Source organism: Eptesicus fuscus, chromosome 5 (assembly GCF_027574615.1).
Source record: "Eptesicus fuscus isolate TK198812 chromosome 5, DD_ASM_mEF_20220401, whole genome shotgun sequence".
Classification (NCBI taxonomy): domain Eukaryota; kingdom Metazoa; phylum Chordata; class Mammalia; order Chiroptera; family Vespertilionidae; genus Eptesicus; species Eptesicus fuscus.
This window is the reverse complement of record NC_072477.1, coordinates 65,990,112-66,014,612: the sequence shown is the minus strand read 5'-3', so window position 1 is coordinate 66,014,612 and position 24,501 is coordinate 65,990,112. Positions and strand designations below refer to the sequence as shown.

The 24,501-nt window shown below is 43.0% G+C and overlaps 2 protein-coding genes and 1 pseudogene across 2 annotated transcripts in view; 1 reads left to right on the top strand and 2 right to left on the bottom strand.

The window, feature by feature from the left end:
• The window catches only part of INO80 (INO80 complex ATPase subunit), a 152,021-nt gene that overhangs the window by 111,146 nt on the left and 16,374 nt on the right, over window positions 1-24,501 (bottom strand). Inside the window, exons 2-7 of the mRNA XM_008143018.3 lie at window positions 14,353-14,538; window positions 13,942-14,111; window positions 13,783-13,850; window positions 9,191-9,379; window positions 4,043-4,163; window positions 2,743-2,957 (exon numbers count right to left, since the gene is read on the bottom strand). Of these exons, the coding sequence (XP_008141240.1) occupies window positions 2,743-2,957; window positions 4,043-4,163; window positions 9,191-9,379; window positions 13,783-13,850; window positions 13,942-14,111; window positions 14,353-14,495 (906 nt within the window). The 5' untranslated portion in view covers window positions 14,496-14,538. The remainder of the gene's footprint in view (window positions 1-2,742; window positions 2,958-4,042; window positions 4,164-9,190; window positions 9,380-13,782; window positions 13,851-13,941; window positions 14,112-14,352; window positions 14,539-24,501) is intronic.
• Window positions 7,704-8,572, top strand: LOC103287477 (DNA-directed RNA polymerases I, II, and III subunit RPABC1-like; annotated as a pseudogene).
• Window positions 16,707-17,746, bottom strand: LOC103287330 (procathepsin L-like). Its single transcript, XM_008143019.3, is given in 1 exon segment — window positions 16,707-17,746. A coding segment is annotated over 1 exon segment (1,002 nt). The 3' UTR covers window positions 16,707-16,744.

The window sequence follows — 24,501 nt, the reverse complement described above, 5'->3', positions numbered from 1 at the left end:
GGTTAAGGGCGATCAGGCAGGCAGAGGTGGTTAGAGGCGATCAGGCAGGCAGAGGTGGTTAGGGGCAATCAGGCAGGCAGAGGTGGTTAGGGGCGATCAGGCAAGCAGAGGTGGTTAGGGGCGATCAGGCAGGCAGAGGTGGTTAGGAGCGATCAGGGAGGCAAGAGGTTAGGAGCCAGCGGTCCCAGACTGTGAGGCAGTCGGACATCCCCAGAGGGGTCCTGGATTGTAGAGGCTGCAGGCCAGGCTGAGGAGACCCCCCTGAACCCTCCCCCACCTGTGCACGAATTTCGTGCACCAGGCTTCTAATATATACATAAAGTAGTTTTAAAAGTGCCAACTCATTTTCCTGAGAAACACTTTTACTTTGTCAATTATGGCATTTAGGTATTGCTCTTTTGGTCTTTAGCTTTACATGTTCAGTCAAAATACTGTTCTCCTGTTACTTAGGTGAGTTTTTAAATTCCCCACTTGCTGCAACTTAAGCATAGTACTCATCCTATATAATAAAAGGCTAATATGCAAATCGACTGAACAGCAGAACAACTGGTCACTATGATGCACTGACCACCAGGGGGCAGATGCTCAACACAGGAGCTGCCCCCTGGTGGTCAGTACGCTCCCACAGGGGGAGTGCCTCTCAGTCAGAAGCCGGGCTCATGGCTGGCGAGCACAGCGGTGGTGGCGGGAGCCTCTCCTGCCTCTGCGGCAGCACTAAGCCATTGGTCGGACCATCCCCTGAGGGTTCCCTGGCTGTGAGAGGGTCCAGGCCGACTGAGGGACCCCCCCCCCACCACCCCACCCCCCCGTGCACGATTTTCGTGCACCAGGCCTCCAGTTTCTAATAAAATGAAGTTCATGTGTTCCTTTTTATTCCTTTTACCTACATATACATTTTTCTCCACCTACATTCTGCACAAATGAGTAGATATTTGTGCGTTTTTCGTGTTCCCTTTTTCTTATATGAAAGGTAAATGCTCTAAATGCTTGTTTGTGTTTTGCTTTTTTTCACTTAATAGTATGTCCTAGAAATTGTTCATATCAGTTCAGAAAAGTCATCCTCATTCCTTTCATTTAACAGCAGCAAAATAATCCACTGTGCAGATCTACCAGTGTTTAATTCAAGCCCCACATATGGACATTTAGGTTGTTTCTTTACTATGCAATTACAAATAATGCTGCAACAAATAACCTTGCTTACAAGTTTTTGCACTGTTGAAAGTTTAGCTTCAGGATAGATTCCTAAAAAATGGAAGCACTGGTTTAAAAGATAAGTGCATATGTAGATAGTAAAATACTGCTAACTTTACCTCCAGAACAGTTTTCTCTAATTTGCATTCCTAGCAGCCATGTATGAGTGCCTATTTCCCCACAGCCTCCTTAACAGAATGTGTCATATTTTTAAGTTTTTGCCTGTGTGATAGGTGTCATTTTAATTTGTATTACTCCAATTATGAGAGACTTATTGAACATTTTTACTATGTTTGAGGGCCATTTTTAAAAAAATGTTTTTACTGATTTTCAGAGAGAGTAAAGAAGAGGGAGGGAGAAAGAAAGAGAGAGAGATTAAGTAGTTGCTTCTCATATGCACCCCCCTACTGGGAATTGAGCCTGCAATCTGGGCATGTACCCTGACCAGGAATCAAAACCATGATCTTGTTGTGTAGGACGACAATTAACCAACTAAGCCACAGCAGCCAGCTTAAGGCCATTTCTATATCTTTCTTTGTGAATTGTCTATTCATGTAATTTTCCCATTTGTCTACTGAATTTGTGACCCTTTGTCCCTCAAATTTTAATAGCTATTCATTGTTAGCAATAATTGCCTTTTGACCATGGTATACAATGTAAATAATCTCTACGTTTGCCAATTGTCTTTTGTCATGCAAAAATTTATTCTATGTAGTTAAATTTACCAATATTTTCTTTTATTGCTTCTGAATACTAAGCCACAATTAGAAACTCTTTTCCTACACAAAGGTTAAATAGGAATGCAATCATTTTCTTCTAGTATTTTGATGGTTTCATTGTATTACATTGAGATCCCTAATGCCTTTGGAGTACATGTGTGAGACACAGATCTAATTTTATTCTTTTCCAAATGGCTACCCCATTGTCCCAGCACTACTTTTTTTTTCTTTTATTTAGTTTATTGGGGTGATATTTGTTAACAAAATTATACGGGTTTCAGGTGCACAATTCTATAAGACATCATCTGTACACTATAGTGTGTTCTCCACCCCAAGTCAAGTCTCCTATCACCATCTATCTCCCTATACTTTCCTCCACTTCCCTGTCCACCTTCTACAGCACCACTTATTAAAAGACTAAAAAGAATGCTTATACATGTTTCTCTTGAATCATTCACATTTTCCTTCTAATGCCTGTATTATTCAGTAACAGCCAAATGTTTATAAATTCTCTAACGAACATCTCCACCATTTTATTTTAATTTCCTCTATTATCACCTATCTACTTGCTATCAATCTCTATTGCTCTATGTAATAAAACTATGTGTCTTCCTCAAGGCTAAGGAACATCACACAATTATTTGTCTTGTGAATTCTGATCAAATTCTAGAAAAACAGTGAACTGACGAGAGTACTACTCAGCATTCTTTCAATTTCAACAGATTAGTTTCCTTTCTGAAGTGTGAAAGTATCTAGCTCTCACAGCTCCTCTTTAGAGAGCAGGCAGAAAAAAATATCCTTGCCACTGCCTGCACTGGAGGCACTCACTTACCTTTGGTAGTTCCTTTTTCACAATGCTGAGCCATACTTTCCTGCGACGAGCATTAAGCTGTTCAATGGATAAGTGCTTCTTCTTGATGCCAGGAGGAGGTGCATCATGAGAGAACTTGGCAAAGACTTTGGTCTGGTGGTGGTGGCGACGAGGGGATTCTTCAGAGGAAAGTTCTTCATCCCTTCGCCTTTTTTTCTTCACTTTTTTTAACTTGGCTACAAAAGAAACAGTCTTTCAGAGGTTGCATTTCTTCCCTTCCCCAGGAGATAGCAACAAAACAACCTCATCACTTTAAGAAAATTCAAGGTTCTTTCCTCATTCTACCTGAAGTTGGCAATGTTTATCCGTATATCTATTCAGGCCATGAATCTTCCAAGAGGAAGATCTCACTACCTTGGAAAAGAACACTGGATACTCCCTTTGTTTACATGAAAGAGAAACACAAAATAAAACATAAAAACTGACTTTCTTTTGAACCCAACAACAGGAAAGAAAGTTTATGAAGTATCATGGGCTCAAGTAATGGTCAAATGGAAGAAAACATTTCTACTTGGTAGCAATGTAAGGTAGCTAAAGAGAAACAACAGAGAAAGAAAAAATGCATTAACTGATATGATGCTAAGACTTGTGAAGAGAAAATTATACAAGGAACAGAAACCTAATTAGAGGGGGAGGGTGTGAAGAATGAGAAAACAGAGATAAACAAGGAGGATGTGGGAGAAAGAAGGGAAAAAGGCTGAAAAGAATCTTTCTGAGTAGAGTTCATACCTTCAAGGGAAATAAAATCTGTCTGTACAGATAATTTAACATCCCCTTCCTATTTCCTTCCTGATTTCCAGCTGCTGAGAGCTCAGTAAGATAGGAAAGGACATTTCCTGACAAACATGCAAAAATACTACATAGGATCATCAGGAGGTAATTTGTCTTAAATCACTCCATATAGCAACAATTACAACTTATTCCAAACACTTCAGGTTACTCTTCATATTAACTAACTTTTTCCACTCCCAGAGCATTTTCAACATTTGGAGAATGTATAGAAGAAAAAAGGAATAAACTAATTGGAATAAACTAGGAATCCATAGTTCTTATGTCTTCATTATTCTAGAAAAGATCATAAATCAAATACAAAATAAAGTCAATAGTACTTACAACTAATTAGATAGAGGAGACTAGTGTTTTTCAGATAAAGCAAATTTCTACTACACGGATTATGTTCAAAGTCCAAATGCATCAGGAAGCCATACAAAATCCTGAAACAAAGAATGAGTAAATGTGGAAGGCAGGCCAATATGCTCACCTTTAAGTTTCTTTTCCTCCTTAAATTTCTTTTTTTTAGGTCCAAGTAGGTGACGTTGTTGCTCATAGAAAGGGTCATATGTGGAGAGCAGGCCTGCACTGTAGTACTGGTATTGCTGCAACTGAAGCAAAGACAGATCCTTAGAAAGGCCTACCTATGTTCTACAGCACAGTCTTCAAATCATCTTTACTATAGAAAGCTGAGCCAGAGAAAAACCCTACCTCCTAAATACAGTATTCTTCCCACAAAGAGACCAATAAAGATTTAGTACATCAAAGTGAATTATTTTCTAAACTTCAAATCAAAATGGATTCATCAGCCAAGGACACGCAAGTTGCTGGAAATAATTTCAGAGACGAAAACTCTTCAGGCTTCTGAGTCTCCACCAGAATATTTACTTAGTCCTGACACATACAAGGTAGATCAAAAGTAGGTTTACATTTGTTCATATGAAAAGCAATTATCTATATATATAAAAGCCTAAGCGACTGTCTGACTGTTCAAACATCTGTCCGGTAGCTATGACATGCAATGACCACCAGGGGGCAGACTCCCCAAACAGTAGCTATGATGCGCATTGACCACCAGGGGGCAGACGCTCAATGCAGAAGCTGTCGAGCTGTGGTGACTTGGCAGCTACGTATCTCGGGTGATGTACCAGAACCAGAGAGGAGGGAGCCCGATTCTGGGGTGTGTCACCCCAGAAACGCCCTCTTGCAATCCAAGACCCCTCAGGGGATATCAGAGAGTCAGTTTCAGCCTGATCCCTGCAGGTCAGGCAGAGGGACCCCACTGGTGCACGAATCCGTGCACCAGGCCTCTAGTTAATAAATAATAATACAAGAATAAATTGTGCTTTTCTTATACATAACTGTAAACCTACTTTTGCCCTACCTTGTATTTGAGGCAAGCAATTCTTTGCAGAAAGATCTCCTCTTGGAATTCATCAATAAGATATAAACCATATTTCTACCACCAATAGATCCTCAGATTTTCCAAGGTTTCTGATGCCCTCTATTCTAGCTTTTAGTCTTATATTTGGTTCGAACAGTCACCAGCCATCCCAATTCTTCAATATTTCAAGTCTTTTCTATCTTCATCTACCACTAAGGGAGTCTGACAATATTATGAATAGTGCCTATGTTGCCAGAATTATAACATACGAATAATTCCTTTTGTTTTCCAGGGAGTAGTTAATACTTTCAAACATTTCATTTAAATTGACCTCCAAAACTCACATTAATTCCATCACAATTATTATTAATGGATAAATATGAATTAAAATTAAAATTATGTAGTCCAATGTCAAATCTCTTTTCCTGGGTTATGGCCAAATGAGTTTTCCAAGAAATTAAACTAAAATAGAAGAGTGAGCCGAAACCGGTTTGGCTCAGTGGATAGAGCGTCGGCCTGCGGACTCAAGGGTCCCAGGTTCGATTCCGGTCAGGGGCATGTACCTTGGTTGCGGGCACATCCCCAGTGGGGGGTGTGCAGGAAGCAGCTGATCGATGTTTCTCTCTCATCGATGTTTCTAACTCTCTATCCCTCTCTCTTCCTCTCTGTAAAAAAATCAATAAAATATATTTTTAAAAAATTAAAAATAAAAAAAAATAAAATAGAAGAGTGACATGGAGAACTATTACAAGGTCACCTGTCAAAGGTCAAAATTAAATGAGCATTCATCAAGCTGTATACTTAAAACCTGTGAACATTTCTGTATGTATGTTTTATTTCAATTCAAAAAAACCACAAATAGCCCTACATGGTTTGGCTCAGTGGATAGAGTGTCAGCCTGCACAATGAAGGGTCATGGGTTCAATCTTGGTCAAGGGCACATCCACAGTGGGGAGCATGCAGGAGGCAGCCGATTAATGGTTCCCTATCATCATTGATGTTTCCCTCTCTCTCTCCCTCTCCCTTCCTCTCTGAAATCAATAAAAATGTATTTAAAATAATAATAATAATAATAAACCACAAATATTTCAAGCACCAAGTGCATTAACATTGTACCTTAAGGAGGAACTTTTCATCTTAATCAAAACAGTCAGATATCTTACTGTTTATCACTTCTACAGGCTTATTGCCTTTAGCATATTATCCAAAGTTTTCTGAACTAACTCTGAACCTTAACTAACTGATGTAAAGTTTTTAGATCTTCAAATATGCTACTACCCATTATGTACAAAGTGCTACACTTCTGTCAAAAATCAGAAGGCTTTGCCTGGTTAGCATAGCTCAGTGGTTGAGCATTGACCTATGAATCAGGAGGTCACGGTTCGATTCCCAGTCAGGGCATATGCCTAGGTTACAGACTCAAACCCCAGTGTGGGGCATGCAAGAGGCAATCAATGATTCTCTCTCATCATTGATTTTTCTATATATCTCTCTCTCTCTTCCTTCCTCTCTAAAATCAATAAAAATGTTTAAAAAACAAAACAAAATTGTATCAATCTAATGTTAGTACATGAAGAAAATAAGTTTTTCTCAAGATAGGAACACTTTCAAAGAGCAAATGTATTTAAAACAAACAAACAAACAAAAACCCAATAAATTCAAAATGGTGTAGCCACTTTGGAAAATAATCTGGCAGTTCCTTAAAAGGGTAAGCATAAAATTACCATATGACCCAGTGATTCCTAGATATATACCCTAGAGAAATGAAAATACACGTCCATAGCAAAAACTTGAACTCAAATGTTCATGGCAGGACTACTCATAACAGCTTAAAGTAGAAACAACTCACTATTCATAGGTATGATTCATAATAGCCAAAAAGTGGAAAAAAAAAATCCAATTAGTTCAACTGATGCAAATAAAATACAGTATGTCCATACAATGGAATATTTAGCAATAAAAAGAAGCAAAGTACGGATTTATGCTACAACATAAAATTTGAAAACATTATGCTAAGTGAGAGAAGCTGAATACAAAGGACACATGTTTTTCCACTTGTATGAAATATCTAAAATACACACATTTATAGAGACAAGTGGTGAACTGATGACTGACTGCCTGGAGCTGAGAGGAATGGAGAGAATGGGGGGAGGGCAACAGCTAATGGGAATAGGGTCATTTCAGAGTGAGAAAATAATCTAAATTAGATAGTGATAATAGTTACACAACTCTATGAATATACTAAAAACCACTGAACTGTGTACCTTGTATGGACATGAATTTTTTTGGTGTGTGAAATATATTTCAATAAAGGTATTGTAACCACCACCACCACCACCCTATATAATAAAAGCCTAATATACTAAGTGTCCGACCGTTCGTTCAACCGTTCGACCAGTCGCTATGATGCGCACTGACCACCAGGGGGAAGACGCTCCGACCAGCAGGTTAGCTTGCTGCTGGGGTCCAGCCGATTGGGACTGGGCAAGACAGGCTGGACACACCCTGGAACCCTCCCCCGGACCCTCCCTGGCTCCGACCGTGCACCGGTGGGGTCCCTCGGCCTGGCCTGCACCCTCTTACAATCCAGGACCCCTCAGGGGATGTTGGAGAGCTGGTTTCGGCCTGATCCCTGCAGGCCAGGCTGAGGGACCCCACCGCTGCACAAATCCTCTAGTCTAAATATAAAGTTAAAATGATGTATCTTGAGGCACAGTCACAAGGATCCTGGCCAGCACAGGCGCAGTGAGTGTGAGCAGCAGTAGGCATGGATGACAAGGAGAAGATATACTGGCTGTAGAAGATTTGTAAGACAATTATGCAGCTGTGCCCTGACCGAAGCTACCTGGTGATTCAGGATGAGCTGGACCAGACACTAGAGGAGTTCAAGGCCCAGTTTGGGGACAAGCCAAGTGAAGGATGGCCACAGGGCACGAACCTCACAGTGCTAGTGGCCCACAATGACGACCCCACTGACCAAATGATTGTCTTTTTCCCAGAGGAGCCCAAGGTGGGGATCAAGACCATCAAGGTGTACTGCCACCGCATGCAGGAAGAAAACATCACCCAAGCCCTCATCGTGGTGCAGCAGGGCATGATACCCTCCGCCAAGCAGTTCCTGGTCGACATGGCTCCCAAGTACATCCTGGAACAGTTTCTGTAGCAGGAGCTGCTCATCAACATCACGGAGCACAAGCTGGTCCCAGAGCATGTCAACATGACCAAGGAGGAGGTGACAGAGCTGCTGGGCAGATATAAACTCCGAGAAAACCAGCTGCCCAGGATCCAGGCTGGAGACCCTGTGGTGCACTACTCTGGGACAAAGCGAGGGCAGGTAGTGAAGATCATCCGGACAAGCAAAACCACAGGCAGGCCGAAACCGGTTTGGCTCAGTGGATAGAGCGTCAGCCTGTGGACTGAAGGGTTCCAGGTTCGATTCCGGTCAAGGGCATGTACCTAGGTTGCGGGCACATCCCCAGTAGGGGGTGTGCAAGAGGCAGCTGATCAATGTTTCTCTCTCATCGATGTTTCTAACTCTCTATCCCTCTCTCTTCCTCTCTGTAAAAAAATCAATAAAATATTATAAAAAAAAAAAAAAACGCAGGCAGATATATCACCTACCGGCTGGTACAGTAGCCATCCTACCACCTAGCAGCCTCTGGGAGACAGCAAATGGACTGTAGCCACCTTACCCAGGCAGCTGAACTGCTGGCAGTCTGCCCTGCTGTGATCTGCTCAACCCTGGAAATCTACCTGCTGCTCCTCTGGAGCCCAAGGCAGGCTGGGCTGCGTGCTTGCCTTCCCTGGGCCAAAGGCCCTTGTGGCCTCACATTGACACTGAGCCCCACCTGGCATCCTGTGTAATGATTCCTCAAGAGGACAGGATGCTGAGGAGAGGTCAGTGAGCCAACCAGCAACCAAGACAGTCCTAGGTTCTTTCCCATCCCCCACAAGCACTCCAAGCTGGATCCCCACAAATGGGACCTGGGTCCGAATCTTCGAGTAAGCCCCACTTCCAGCTTTCGTTCTCCATGCTCCTCTCACAGTGGCCCTATCCTTGACAGGTTGTGCACTCTGAGGTCAGCAAGGCAGGGAGATTAAAACACATCTGGATTTGAGTTGGTATTGAAGCTGAGTGTTTTTAAATTAAAGGTGTTTTGAGTAAAAAAAAAAAAAAAAAAGTATCTTCAATAAATATAACCCAGAGGGTAAATACCCAGTATGAAGGTCTGTAATGTCTCCTGAAACTCTTACCTCCTTGTCTTTACTATATTTATTCTGGTGAAGTTTCTTATATTTGTGCAGCCGCAGCATGTTATGAAGTTCTTCTCTGTTGAGATTGAGTTCTTCCTCCTCTTCTTCTTCTTCCTCTTCTTCCTCTTCTTCATCATTCTCTTCACTCTGAGAATCTGCCTCACTGGATTCATCACTTAGCAGAATGTTCTGAAAAAGGGAGAAAATGGAACTTCCACTTTGAAACAATTCCTTTTACAATAGTTTTTTAATTGAATTTATTGGGGTGATATTGGTTAATAAAATTATATAGATTTCAAGTGTATAATTCTGTAATACATCATCTGTATATATTGTACTGTGTGTTCGCCACCCCAAGAAAACAAAAGCATTTTTTTCCAGATCCTAAAACAATGACAAAAATAGCTGGAGGGCAGTCATTCCAGTTTCCCTTATACTATTCTTTGCCAATCCAACTGAAAAACAAAAGGATACCCATTAAACCCAGTACACATAAATTAAAGAGCACTAAAACATGGGAAATGCTATAAACGTCAACAAAGCTAGATTTTACTAACTACTTACACTATATATATGATGGTTTAACTAAATATCAAATACCAAAGCAAAACCAAAACCAAAAAAAAAGCTATCTATATATATAAAAGCCTAAGTGACTGGCCAACCAGCCAACCAGTAACTATGACGCACACTGACCACCAGGGGGCAGACACTCAATACAGGAGCTGCCAAGCTGCGGTGACTTGGCAGCTGCGGTTCTCGGGTAACCCAGAACCAGAGAGAAGGGAGCCCAATTCCGGGGTGCGTCACCCGAGAACCGCCCTCTCGCAATCCGGGACCCCTTGGGAGATATCAGAAAGCGGTTTCAGCCCAATCCCCGCAGGCCAGACCAAGGGATCCCACCGATGCACGAATCCGTGCACCAGGCCTCTAGCCCATTGGCTCCCCACTTTGGGTCTGGCTCCCCACCAGGCCTCCAGCCCATTGCAGAGGTCGTGGATCTGGCCCTTACAGAAACTTTTCAACTCGATTAGCTAAATGATGAGACGTGCAGGACCTATTGGCTGCGGCCCCGACATCTAAAGCCCATGCTGGCCCACCCGCTTAATATCGATTTCCAGTGGAGGCAGTGAATTTTCCCGCTACCACTCTCAGCTGGGAAACCGGCCTTGGCTTCCATCCTTCCAGTAGCGCCAGCAGGCAACCTCTAGGGAAGGAAGGAGGCAAAGGAGCAGTTCAAGTGGGAAGAAGGAGGTTCCTACCGCCACATGACTCCACTTGGGTGGAAGGGCCTGGCCGGGGAAGCCTGACACTGAGCAGGGTCCTGCCCTAAGCTGACTAGATTCCAGGCTTAGTAAATCCTGTTTGCTAAATAACTGCATTTTGAAGCTAAATGCCCACAAGTCGTCAGTTACCTTCAAACGTAGGGTAAAATGAGATGAAAGATACGAGACAGATACAGAAAGTGACATAATATTGGGAGAAGGAGTGAGCCTGATTCCGGGGTGCGTCACTCAAGAACCGCCCTCTCGCAATCTGGGACCGACCCTCAGGGGATGTAGAGAGATGGTTTCAGCCCCATCCCTGCAGGCCAGGCCAAGGGACCCCACCAGTGCACAAATCCATGCACCGGGCCTCTAGTAGGATATAAAAGAATAGAGAAAGCAAGCTGTGATGGCTAATAAAGAAACAATCCCCAAATTCATTCATGAATGGATAAACAAAATGTGGTATTATACAGATAATCAAATATTATTCATCAATAAAAAGGAATAAAGTACTGATATGTGCCACAACATGAATGAAGTTTGAAAATGTTATGCTAAGTGAAAGAAGCCAGACACAAAAGGCAACATGTTATATGATTCTGTTTATATGAAATGTCCAGAAGAGGCAAATCCATACAGACAGAAAATAGATTAGTGGTTGCCAGAGGCTGAGGACGTAGAGAATGGGGAGAAAATGCTAATGAGTACAGAGGTTTCTTTCTGGAGTGATGAAAATATTTTGTTATTAGACAGTGATGACTGATGCACAAAACTTTATGAATATACCAGAAATCACTAAATCATACACTTTAAAGGGGTAGATTTTATGGCATGAGAATTTGATCTTGATTTTTTAAAATGTGATGGCTAGCCCTAGCCAGTTTGGCTCAGCGGATAGAGCATCAGCCTTCGGACTGAAGGATCCCGGGTTCGATTCCAGTCCAGGGCACATGCCTGGGTTGCGGGCTCGATCCCCAGTAGGGGGCGTGCAGGAGGCAGCCAATCAATGATTCTCTCTCATCATTGATGTTTCTATCTCTCTCTCCCTCTCCCTTCCTCTCAAAAATCAATAAAAATATATATTTTTAAAAAGTGGTGGCTAAACAAAGATTTCTGCATTCCCAACAGCTTAAAGCCTCACTGATCTGAAACAAATCTGGACTTTTGCACTTGAGTTTTTAAAAGGGCCTATTGATAATAAAAGAATACCTTTAAGTTACTTTCCATTCTTCTATTGATAATAACAAAAGAATACTTTTAAGTTACTTTCCATTCTTCACAAGAGAAGTATGAGATAGAGAAAAATTAGTTTCAATAGAAGAAATGCTATCCTTAACTCAGTTTGGCCAATGACAGTAATATTGTAAGCGTCTTAACCATACTGTACCACTCTCTTGCTTATAAAGACTCCAATAACTTACTACTGTAACTAGAGTAAAATACAAATTCCTTGACATGGTGTACAAAGGCCCTATGTGATCAGGTTCTCTAACCTCATCTTCTACCATCCCCTTATTCACTGTCCTCCAGGTATACGAGTTTTCTTTCTCCCTCAAACATACTGAGTTGCTTCCTTTCTCAGAACTTTTGCAGTTATTCCTTCTGATTGAAATGCTCACATCTTAAACCTTCACATAGTTCTCTCTGATCACTGAGAAATCGTTAAAATGTTACTTCTTTAAAGCCATATTTATTTGTTTACAGGCTTACTCACTGCCTCCCTCCGTTAGAATGTAAGCTCCACAGCCAAAGCCGGTTTGGCTCAGTGGATAGAGCGTCAGCCTGCGGACTGAAAGGTCCCAGGTTCGATTCCAGTCAAGGGCATGTACCTTGGTTGTGGGCACATCCCCAGTAGGGGGTGTGCAGGAGGCAGCTGATCGATGTTTCTCTCTCATCGATGTTTCTAACTCTCTATCCCTCTCCCTTCCTCTCTGTAAAATATCAATAAAAAATATACTAAAAAAAAAAAAAAAAAAGAATGTAAGCTCCACAGGGCAGGAATCCTGTCTATGAACAACAGTATCTGGCACATAGGATGCACTTAATCAACACTTGGCGAGTGAGTAAACTACTCAAGGACAGATGAAAAGTAGATTAAATATCCCGATTACAATGTGAGCCAGTGAGGGCAAGAATCTTATCTAAGACTAGAGGCCTGGTGCACGAAATTCATGCACTTGGGTGGAGGGTCCCTCAGCCTGGCCTGCGCCCTCTGGCAGTCCAGGAGCCCTTGGGGGATGTTCAACTGACGGCAGTTGGACATCCTCAGCGCTGCCATGGAGGTGGGAGAGACTCCCGCCATCGCAGCTGCTCTCACCAGCCGTGAGCCAGCCTTCTGGCTGAGCTGAGCTCCCCCTTTGGGAGTGCACTGACCACCAGGGGGCAGCTCCTGTGTTGAGCGTCTGCCCCCTGGTGGTCAGTGTGCGTCAAAGCAACTGGTCATTCTGCTGTTCGGTCTATTTGCATATTAGCCTTTTATTATATAGGATGGTCTTTGGTTGATTACCTCCCGCCCGCCCACCCACCCACAATCGGGGTAGGGGAGGGACATGGGAGGTTGGCCAGCCAGGGAGAGATCACGGGAGGGCTCCAGGGCATGTCCGGCCCATCCTGCTCAGTCCCAACCAGCCGGACCTCAGCAGCAAGCTAACCTACCAGTTGGAGCGTCTACCCCCTGGTGGTCAGCGCACGTCACAGCAAGCGATCGAACTCCCAGTCTCCCGGTCGAACTCCCAAGGGGACACTTTGCATATTAGCCTCATATATATATAGATATTTGTACTCAACAATGTTTACTAAAACAAACTTCATTGTGTCTTCTAGATCCTTCTCTATAATCTCTTCAAAAAACCACACCCAGAAAAAAGACTCATGTGTATAAAAATTTCTGCCAATGTGCCAGAATGCATCAATATCTTTCCCTTTTACTTATTGTTAACTAGTAGCCCATTTGCAGGAAAATCCTGCAAGCGGCTGTTGCGGCCACCGCGCCTGCACCCGCCCGCCACTGCCGCCCGCCCCGCTCCACCCTGTTCCACCCCGCTCCGCCTCGCCCGGGCTTTCCCTCTGGCAGCCACCTTGCTTTCCGCTTTTCCTCCCTCTTCCTTCTAAGTTGTCTTCAGTCTTCACTCCTCCCTCTCTCAGCGTATGCAAATTAACCGCCATCTTTGTTGGGTAATTTGCATACTCGCCCTGATTGGCTGGCGGGTGTGGCTTTGGCTGGTGGGCGTGGCTTGGGCTAGCGAAGGTGCGGTCAATTTGCATATTACTATTTTATTAGGTAGGATATGTTATTTGAATTCTAAACATTCTGTCTTCTCTTACCTTTAGCCACTTCCTGCTTTTCTTCAACTTAGAGAAATTATATAAATTCCCTTTGTCAGATTTTGATTCTGTGTAAAGAAATATAAAGAATAATAAAATGAAAGGATGACTACCCCAAAAGAACTGATAGTCCAAAGAGGGATCTCACACCACACTGACCTGACTGTAGAACTCCATTCAATGAGTACGTGTTTAACATTCCAGAACTGCTTGCTCCAGAAGTTTCACCAAGCAATGAATTTGGAGGTTCTTCCTTAACTTGTATTAAGGGATCCCCAGACTGGGGCAATAAAGGATTACTGTCATCCAGTCCATCTTCACTTTCATCACTAGAAATTAAAGAATGGTGAATCCACAATCAGGGATGACCCAGCAAAATATTTTAATTTATGGTTAGTAGACTGAACATTTTATAGGAGAAACTGATCGTTTGAAAAAGTTCAGTTTTATTTGAAAGGAAATATATCAAACATGCTAAAAATCATGAAGTATTTTAACCCTAAAATCTACAGTGAAAATGGGAATCAGAAATATGACTAAACATCATAGTAGGAAGATGGACTAACATACCTAGAAATATTCCTGTTGAAGATGGCTGATGTCTGTCGCAGGAAATGGTCCAACCGGAGGGCCCTCTCCAGGTACTGAAGATAGAGGGGCTTTGCCAGCTCAGTGCAGCCGCCATCGTCCCCGGCACCCAACTCCGAGGCCATAGAACAAATCTGTCTTCATGCACAAGGGTCTCTGACTGCACGGCTATAGAATGGAGGTAAGTAGTGAAAAATGAAATACTATTATTGTCCCGTTATCATAACTGTTTTTATAAAATGTCAAAAGAAATCAAACCTTGTCTATAGAAAGATCATTATAAAGCTCACAATAGGCACTGCCTTCTAATGCAAAGGTAGAAGTTAAAAGGATGAGAACATCAAAATACAGAAAAAAAGTCATATGTCACAATGAAAATTCACACTACACTTCTTTGAAACAGTACCTTACAATTTATACCCATTTCTCTTTGCCCTACAATGAACAATTACTAATATTAATCCAAATCTATACCACAAGCTCACTGTTATAAACCTCACATCACTTTCAACAGCTGCTCCCTTTTTTTTTCATTTTACATTTACATTTGTACATATGTGTGACGTATTCCATTTACAAGAGAATAGATATATTGGCAGAGTATTTTACATCCCTTGTAGACATGCCACGAAGTACAAGATTTAGAAATGATTTAGAGAACTGGAGCAAAAAAAATAAAAGTGAGGACAAGAGACATAGTATAGCCTGAGCATTCTCTTTGCTACTTTAAGTTGTTAAAGACAATGTTAGAGACAGAATATCTTCATTAGAGAAACAATCAGTGTAACGATTTTCCATCTTTAAAAAATTAAGAGGTTGAGCCAGGATTAAATAATAAGATAATATAGAGCAATTAGATTATCCTCTGATATACAATGAGTACTCAATAAATGGTAAATGTTTTAAAAGTACATGATCTATGCATAACCCATTGTCACAGACAATAATGTGGTGAAGGTCTGAGGGGGAAGGGGTAGGTTGGAGAAGGTGAATGGGGAAAAAAAGGGAACATCTGTAATACTTTCAACAATAAATTTAAAAATAAATTTCATTATCCAACAAACTCAGGTATATGCTTTCAAAGAAACCTTAGTATCTTTTTTAAAATATATATTTGTTTTATTGATTTCAGAGAGGAAAAGGGAGGGAAAGAGAAATAGAAACATCAATGAGAATCATCGATCAGCCGCCTCCTGCATGCCCCCAGGAGGTCACAGTTCAATTCCTGGCCAGGGCACATGCCCGGGTTGTAGGCTTGATCCCCAGTAGGGGGCATGCAGGAGACAGCCGATGGATGATTCTCTCTCATCATTGATGTTTCTCTCTCTCTCTTCCTCTCCCTTCCTCTATGAAATCAATAAAAATATATATATATTTTTTAAAAAGAACACCTTTCTCAAATTATTCAAAAAAATTCAAAAGGAGGATAGACTTCCAAGATCTTTTATGAGGCCAGCATTATCCTAACTCCAAAACCAGATAAAAATACTACAAAGAAAGAAAACTATATAGCCAATATCCCTGATGAACACAGATGCTAAAATCCTAAACAAAATATTAGCAAACCAGATCTAGCAATACATTAAAAGGATTATACACCATGCCAAATAGAATTTATTCTGGGGATGCAAGATTGGTATAATATTCACAAATCAATAAATGTAATACATTACATAAACAAAATGAAGGATAAAAATCACATGATCATATTATTAGATGCAGAAAAAACATTTGATAAAATCCAGCAACCATTTTGATAAAAACTCTTAGCAAAGTGGTAATAGAGAGATTATACCCTCAACATAATAAAGGCCACCACATATGACAAACCCAAAGCCTACATCATACTCAATGGGCAAAATCTAAAAGCATTTCCCTTAAGATCAAGAACAAGACAGAGATGTCCACTTTCACCACTCTTATTCAACATAGCACTGGAAGTACAAGCCATAGCAGTTAGATAATTAGAAATAAAAGGCACCCAAATTTGAAAGAAGAAAGTAAAACTGTCATTATTTGCAGATGACGTGATATTACACATAGAAAACCCTAAAGAGTCCACTAAAAAACTGTAGATCTAATAAATGAATTTGGCAAGTAGCAGGATACAAAATTAATATTCAGAAATCGGTGGCTTTTTTTTGAGGATTAAAAATAATAAAAAATTTTATTTTAAAAGGTAACAATTTATACATCCTTATAAAAGAAGTGGTAACATTTTACCAATGTAAAACATCACAGAATTCAAATCACAGTTTGGATCTTCAAGATTCAAGTGTTGTATCCCATTAAGTAAAATGTGGTCAGTTTTAAGATAAAAATTCCTCCTCTGGATATCCTGTTCTCAATCAAGTCTTTCTTTATCACCATCCTCTCACACAGTAGGATAGCTGGCCACGGTGGCGATTCCACAGTGGTTGTTCCGGTCTTTGGCCATCTTTATGTAGCCATTCTTGCCCCAAGCTTTACCCCAGATGTTCTTGACAATCCAATATTTATTGTTACTTGATTCTTCTCCTTCAAAGCCATAGCCAACCACCAGTACACCATGATCTAGATCTACGCTGCTCCAGTGCCGCTCATAATAAATGCCATCTTCATAGAACCAAAAGCTAAGATGGCTTGCATCCATAGCAACAGAGATGGGCCCCACGGTTGCCACTGCCTTCATGAGGGCACTCTCCTGCTCAGGGATGTCCACGAAGCCAGTGTCATTGGCAACAGAATCCTCGGGCCTGTATTTGCAGGGTCCAACCTTTGCACGATATGGATAGGACTCCTCTGAGTCCAGGCATCCATTGGACTTCACATACTGGAAGGCATTATCCATTAGGCCACCATTGCAGCCCTCATTGCCTTGAGCCTGAGAGCAGTCCACAAGGTTCTGCTCACTCAATGAGATAAGTCTGCCAGTTTTCCGGAATATCTGTCCTTCAAGGGCATCAGTTGCACTAACTGCCCAACAAGAACCACAGTGACCCTGGTTCTTCGTGGGAGTTACATAGCCTTCTTTTCTCCAATCCACAGTTGGGGGGATTTTAGCAACGTAAGGTTCCCAGAACACTCTCCTTTTCTTGTGCTTCTGTTTTTCATGGCCGTTCATTACCTACGTGAATTCTTTGTTGGTCATGTAACCAAAAGCATTCATTGCCAAGGTGAAGCTCTGTCTCCCTAGGTTGTATTCCTGGTTGTGCAGGTCAATCATTTTCATATTCTTCTCCCACACTGTTCTCCTCCATCCTTCTTCATTCGAGCCATATAGCTTACTCTGTGTTGCCTTACATCGGTGCCATTGTGCCTCTAAACTTTCATCAACTTTTGGAGAAGCTGAAGCTATTCCTAAGTAAAGGGCAATCAAGAAGAATGAAGGATTCATGTTTCAAAACCTTCGGGAGCGCAGCAGAGCAGGCACAGTCAGCACGTACTGGTCCAGGATCTCCCATCAGTGGCATTTTTATACACCAATAATGAACTATCAGAAAGATATTAAGAAAACATCCCGAGTACGGGTGAGGCCGTGAGCCCCTGGATCCGGGTGAGACCACGCGACCAGGGGTCTGAGAGAGGTAACGCGCCCCTGGGTCCGGGTGGCTTCGTGCACCTAGGTCCAGGTGAGGCCACGTGCCCCTGGGTCTGAGAGAGGCCACGCACCCCTAGGTCCGGGCGAGACCATGTGTCCCTGGATCCGGGTGGGGCCTTGTGCACCTAGGCCCGGGTGGGGCCGCGTGCCCCTGGGTCTGGGGGAGGCCAGGCGTCCCTGGGTCCGGGTGAGACCGTGTGTCCCTGGATCCAGTTGAGACCTCGTGCACCTAGGCATTGGTGAGGTCACGTGCCCCGGGGTCTGAGAGGCCAAGCGTCCCTGGGTCCGGGTGAGACCATGTGTCCCTGGATCCGGGTGAGGCCGCGTGCACCTAGACCCGGGTGAGCCCAAGTGGCCCTGGGTCTGGGAGAGGCCAAGCGTCCCTGGGTCCGGGTGCAACCATGTGTCCCTGGAGCCGGATGAGGCCTCGTGCACCTAGGCCCGGGTGAGGCCACGTGCCCCTGGGTCTGGGAGAGGCCAAGCGTCCCTGGGTCCGGGTGAGACCATGTGTCCCTGGATCCGGGTGAGGCCTCGTGCACCTAGGCCCGGGTGAGCCCAAGTGGCCCTGGGTCTGGAAGAGGCCAAGCGTCCCTGGGTCTGGGTGAGACCATGTGTCCCTGGATCCGGGTGAGGCCGCGTGCACCTAGGCCCGGGTGAGCCCAAGTGGCCCTGGGTTTGGAAGAGGCCAAGCGTCCCTGGGTCCGGGTGAGACCATGCGTCCCTGGATCCGGATGAGGCCTTGTGCACCTAGGCCCGGGTGAGCCCAAGAGGCCCTAGGTCTGGGAGAGGCCAAGCGTCCCTGGGTCCGGGTGAGACCATGTGTCCCAGGATCCAGGTGAGGCCTCGTGCACCTAGGCCCGGGTGAGCCCAAGTGGCCCTGGGTCTGGGAGAGGCCAAGCGTCCCTGGGTCCGGGTGCGACCATGTGTCCCTGGATCCGGATGAGGCCTCGTGCACCTAGGCCCGGGTGAGCCCAAGTGGCCCTGGGTCTGGGAGAGGCCAAGCGTCCCTGGGTCCGGGTGAGACCATGTGTCCCTGGATCCGGGTGAGGCCTCGTACACCTAGGCCAGGGTGAGCCCAAGTGGCCCTGGGTCTGGGAGAGGCCAAGCGTCCCTGGGTCCGGGTGCAACCATGTGTCCCTGGATCCGGATGAGGCCTCATGCACCTAGGCCCGGGTGAGGCCACGTGCCCCTGGGTCTGGGAGAGGCCAAGCGTCCCTGGGTACGGGTGAAGCCAGATCCTGGGTCCGGGTGAGGCCGTGCGCCCCTAGATCCATCCGGGTGAGGCTGGGTCCCAGGCCCGGGTGAGACCACGCGCCCCTTGGGTATGGGTGAGGCCACGTGCCCCTTAGTCCGGGTGACGCCGTGCCCCTGGGTTCGGCCGAGACCAAATCAGAGGGAGTCGGACCTCCATTACCACCATTTGTCCACCATCCAGAGCTGAGGGGTCAGTGCTGACATGTACACATAAGGAACTACTGGACATTGAAATTGGGTCTCAAAAGAACTGTTGGTCCAGGGGGAAGCTCGCTACAGATTGATTCATTTGCCTGTCAGCATAACTATTATTGCTCCTCTCACATTCAGTTCTTATTAGTATATATCTAGTGACATATGATCTCGCTCATCTAGGGGAAATGATGAACAACATAGACTGAGGAACAAGAACAGAACCAGAAGCAAGGAGGCATCGATCGGACTATCGGGCCTCAGAGGGAGGATAGGGGAGGGTAGGAGGAGGGTGGGGGGAGGGGGAGAGTTCAACCAAAGGACCTGTATGCATGCATATAAGCCTATCCAACGGTTAAGTTCAACAGGGGATTGGGGCATGCGTGGGGAGAGGGGTGGGATGGGAATGGGGGGATGAGGACAAATATGTGACACCTTAATCAATAAAGAAATTTAAAAAAAAAAAAAAAAAGAAAAGAAAACAATGCAGCCCTAGCTGGTTTTGCTCAGTGGATAGAGCGTCAGCCTGCGGACTAAAGGGTCCCAGGTTCAATTCTGGCCAAGGGCACATGCCCGGGTTGCGGGCTTGGTCCCCAGTGAGGGACGTGCAGGAGGCAGCCAATCAATGATTCTCTCTCATCATGGATGTTTCTATTTCTCTTCCCCTCTCCCTTCCTCTCTGAAATCAATAAAGATATTTTTTTTTTAAAGAAAGAAAGAAAACAATCCAATTTACTATTGCCACAACAACAAAAAAGGTACATAGGAATAAATTTAACCAAGGAGATAAAAGGCATATACTTGGAAAATTATAAGACACTGAAGAAAGAAATTGAAAAAGATACAAATAAATGGAAACATACACTGTGCTCATATATAGGAAGAATTAACATCATTAAAATGTTTATAATACCCTAAGCAATCTATAATTCAATGCAATCCCTATCAAAATACCAATAGCATTTTTCACAGAACCAGATAAATAATCCTAAAATTTAGATGGAACCACAAAAGACAGCAAATAATAGCCACAGCAATCTTGAGAAAGAAGAACAAAGTTGGAGGTATCATGAGACCTGACTGATATCAAACTATACTACAAGGCTCTAGTAATCGAAATAGCATGGTAACGGTTTTAGAAACATACACATAGATGAATGGAACAGAACAGAGAGACCAGAAATAAACCCATTTCTATAAGGTCAGTTAATATTTGACAAAGGAGGCAAGAACATACAATGGAGTAAAGACAGTCTCTTTAATTAATGGTGCTAGGGAAACTGAACAGATACATGCAAAAAAATCAAACTAGACCACCAACTTAGACCATACACAAGAATAAACTCAAAATGGGTTAAAGACTTAAAGATAAGTCATAAGACTATAAAAATCCTAGAAGAAAACATAGGCAGTAAAATTTCAGGTATTTCTTGTAGCAATATTTAATTCAGGAAAGGATGACTATGTATGACTGTTACACCATGGTAAATGTTATATGAGAAATTTGTAGCTCCTACTCATTATTTACAAATATTTATATCTTTATTTCTCCACAGGCAAGAGAAACAAAGGAAAAAATAAACAAATGGGACTAAACTAAAAAGCTTTTGCACAGCCCAGACCAGTTTGGCTCAGTGAATAGAGCGTCAGCCTGCGGACTTAAGAGACTCGGGTTCGATTCCGGTCAAGGACATGTACCTTGGTTGCGGGCACATACCCAGTGGGGAGTGTGCAGGAGGCAGCTGATCGATGTTTCTCTCTCATCGATGTTTCTGACTCTCTATCCCTCTCCCTTCCTCTCTATAAAAAAAAAAAATCAATAAAATTTTTTTTTTAAAAAAAGCTTTTGCACAGCAAAAAAACCATCGGCAAAATAAAAAGGGAACCCAACTGAATATATTTGCCAATGATACTTCTGACAAGGGGTTAATTTCCAAAATATATAAAGAATTATACAACTCAACATCAAGAAGACAAACAACCCAATTTAAAAATGGGCAAAGGACCTAAATAGAAACTTCTCCAGGGAACATACAGATGGCCAAGAGACATATGAAAAAAATGCTCAATGTGACTAATCATCAGAGAGATGCAAATTAAAACCACAATGAGATATCACCTCCCACCAGTCAGAATGGCTATCACTAATAAATAAACAAGTGCTGGCGAGGATGTGGAGAAAAGGGAACCCTCATGCACTGCTGGTGGGAATGAAGACTGTAGCAGCCACTGTGGAAAACAAGTACTGGTATGTAGTTTCCTCAAAAAATTAAAAATGGAACTGCCGTTTGACTTCTGGGAATATATCCAAAGAAACCCAAAATACTAATTGGAAAGAATATGTGCATCCCTATGTTCACTGCAGTGTTATTTACAACTAGAGGCCTATGCACTGGTGGGGTCCCTCAGCCTGGCCTGGGCCCTCTTGCAATCCAGGACCCCTCGGGGGATGTCAGACTGTGGGTTTTGGCCCGATCCCCGCAGGCCAATCCAAGGGACCCCACCGGTGCACAAATCTGTGCACCAGGCCTCTAGTATGCATATAAGATCTTTGTTAATCTCTTGCTGCCCTCCCCCTCTCCCCCTTTCAATATTCATCAGTCTGTTCCATGTTTCCATGCCTGTGCATTGAGTGTCTACCCCCTGGTGGTCAGTGCACGTCATAGTACCAAACGGTCCAACGGTCACTTAGAGATAGAGGAAGACATGAACAAATGGAAGAATATACCATGTTCATGGATTGGTAGAATCAACATCATTAAATTGTCCATACTACCCAAAGCAATGTATAAATTCAACGCAATCCCCATTAAAATACCAACAGCATACTTCAAAGACCTAGAACAAATTCTCCAAAAATTCATCTGGAATAAAAAAAGACCCCAAATAGCTGCAGCAATCTTGAGAAAGAAGAACAATGTTGGAGGGATCACAATACCAGATATCAAGCTATACTACAAAGCCACTGTTCTCAAAACTGACTGGTACTGGTACAAGAACAGACATATAGACCAGTGGAACAGAACAGAGAACCGAGAAATCAACACAAGCCATTATGCTCAATTAATATTTGACAAAGGAGGCAAGACCATACAATGGAGTCAAGACAATCTCTTCAATAAATGGTGTTGGGAAAACTGGACAGATACATGCAAAAAAATGAAACTAGACCACCAACTTACACCATACACAAAAATAAACTCAAAATGGATAAAGGACTTAAACGTAAGACGGGAAACCACAAAAATCTTAGAAGACACCACAGGCAGCAAAATAGCAGACATTTGTCGTAGCAATATATTTAACGATACAGCTCCTAGGGCAATGGAAACTAAGGAGAAAATAAACAAAAGGGACTACATCAAAATAAAAAGCTTCTGCACAGAAAAAGAAACCATCAACAAAAACAACAAGAAAGCCCACTGCATGAGAGAATAATGTTTGCCAATGTTATCTCCGATAAGGGTTTAATCTTCAACATTTACAGGGAACTCATACAACTTAACAAAAGGAAGATAAACAACCCAATCAAAAAAATGGACCCTAACCGGTTTGGCTCAGTGGATAGAGCGTCAGCCTGTGGACTGAAGGGTCCCAGGTTCGATTCCAGTTAAGGGCATGTACCTTGATTACGGGCACATCCCCAGCAGGGGTTGTGCAGGAGGCAGCTGGTTGATGTTTCTCTCTCATTGATGTTTCTAACTCTCTATCCCTCTCCCTTTCTCTCTGTAAAAAATCAATAAAATAAATATTTTAAAAAAAAAAGACAAATGACCTAAATAGACACTTTTCAAAAGAGGACATTCAGAGCCAAGAGACATATGAAAACATGCTCAAAATCACTAATCATCCAAGAGATGCAAATCAAAACAACCATGAGGTACTACCTCACACCTATCAGAATGGCTATCATCAACAAATCAACAAATGACAAGTGCTGGAGAGGATGTGGAGAAAAAGGAACCCTCCTTCACTGCTAGTGGGAATGCAGACTGGTGCAGCCACTGTGGAAAACAGTATGGAGTTTCCTCAAAAAATTAAAAATGGAACTGCCATTCGACCCAGTAATACCACTTCTAGGAATATATACCAAGAAAACAGAAACACCTATCAGAAAGGATATATACACCCCTATGTTCATAGCAGCACAATTTACCATAGCTAAGATTTTGACACAGCCTAAGTGCCCATCAGCAGATGAGTGGATTAGAAAACTGTGGTACATCTACACAATGGAATACTACGCTGCTATAAAAAAAGAAGGAATTCTTACCATTTGCAACAGCATGGATGGAACTGGAGAGCATTGTGCTAAGTGAAATAATCCAGTCAGTGAAAGAAAAATACCACATGATCTCACTCATTTATGGATAATAAAAAACATTATAAACTGATGAACAAAAATAGATACAGAGGCAGAGAAGCATCGAACAGACTGTCAAACTACAGCGGAAAGGCTGAGGAGGGTTGTGGGGGAGGAGGTAAGAGATCAACCGAAGGACTTGTATGCATGCATATAAGCATAACCAATGGACGCAAGACACTGGGAGGGGGGTGAGGGCATGTGCCTAGGGGTAGGGGAAGTTGAGGGAAGGTCAATTGGGGGGGGGAGGAGACATATGTACTACTATTTGTAATACTTTAAACAATAAAAATAAACAAAATATCGTTTAACAATTCTGAAAAATAATAATTGGGGGGAAGTTTTTCTTAAATTTTTTGAGAGTGCAAGTAATTAGGTTTGATAGGGCATTCATTTCTGCCCACCATAAATTATATAACTTGAACAAAAAACAAGCTCAGCTAAAAAACATTTCTGCATTCCCTGAAATGTTTCAATTAATCTGAACCATAATAAAAGCTTTCAAAGCTAGTCTCAGTTGAAAATAAAAGCTCTAACTATGGCATGATGGGAGGAGAGGACAAGGAACCTAACACTGAATAAGAACACATTACAGCACACCTAGGTAGTCGATTTAATCATACAAGCTCAGCAGCCAGTGTGGCTCACTGGTTGAGCATCAACCCATGAACCAAGAGGTCCCCAGTTCTATTCCCAGTCAGGACACATGCCCAGGTTGAGGGCTCGATCCCCAGTAGGGGGT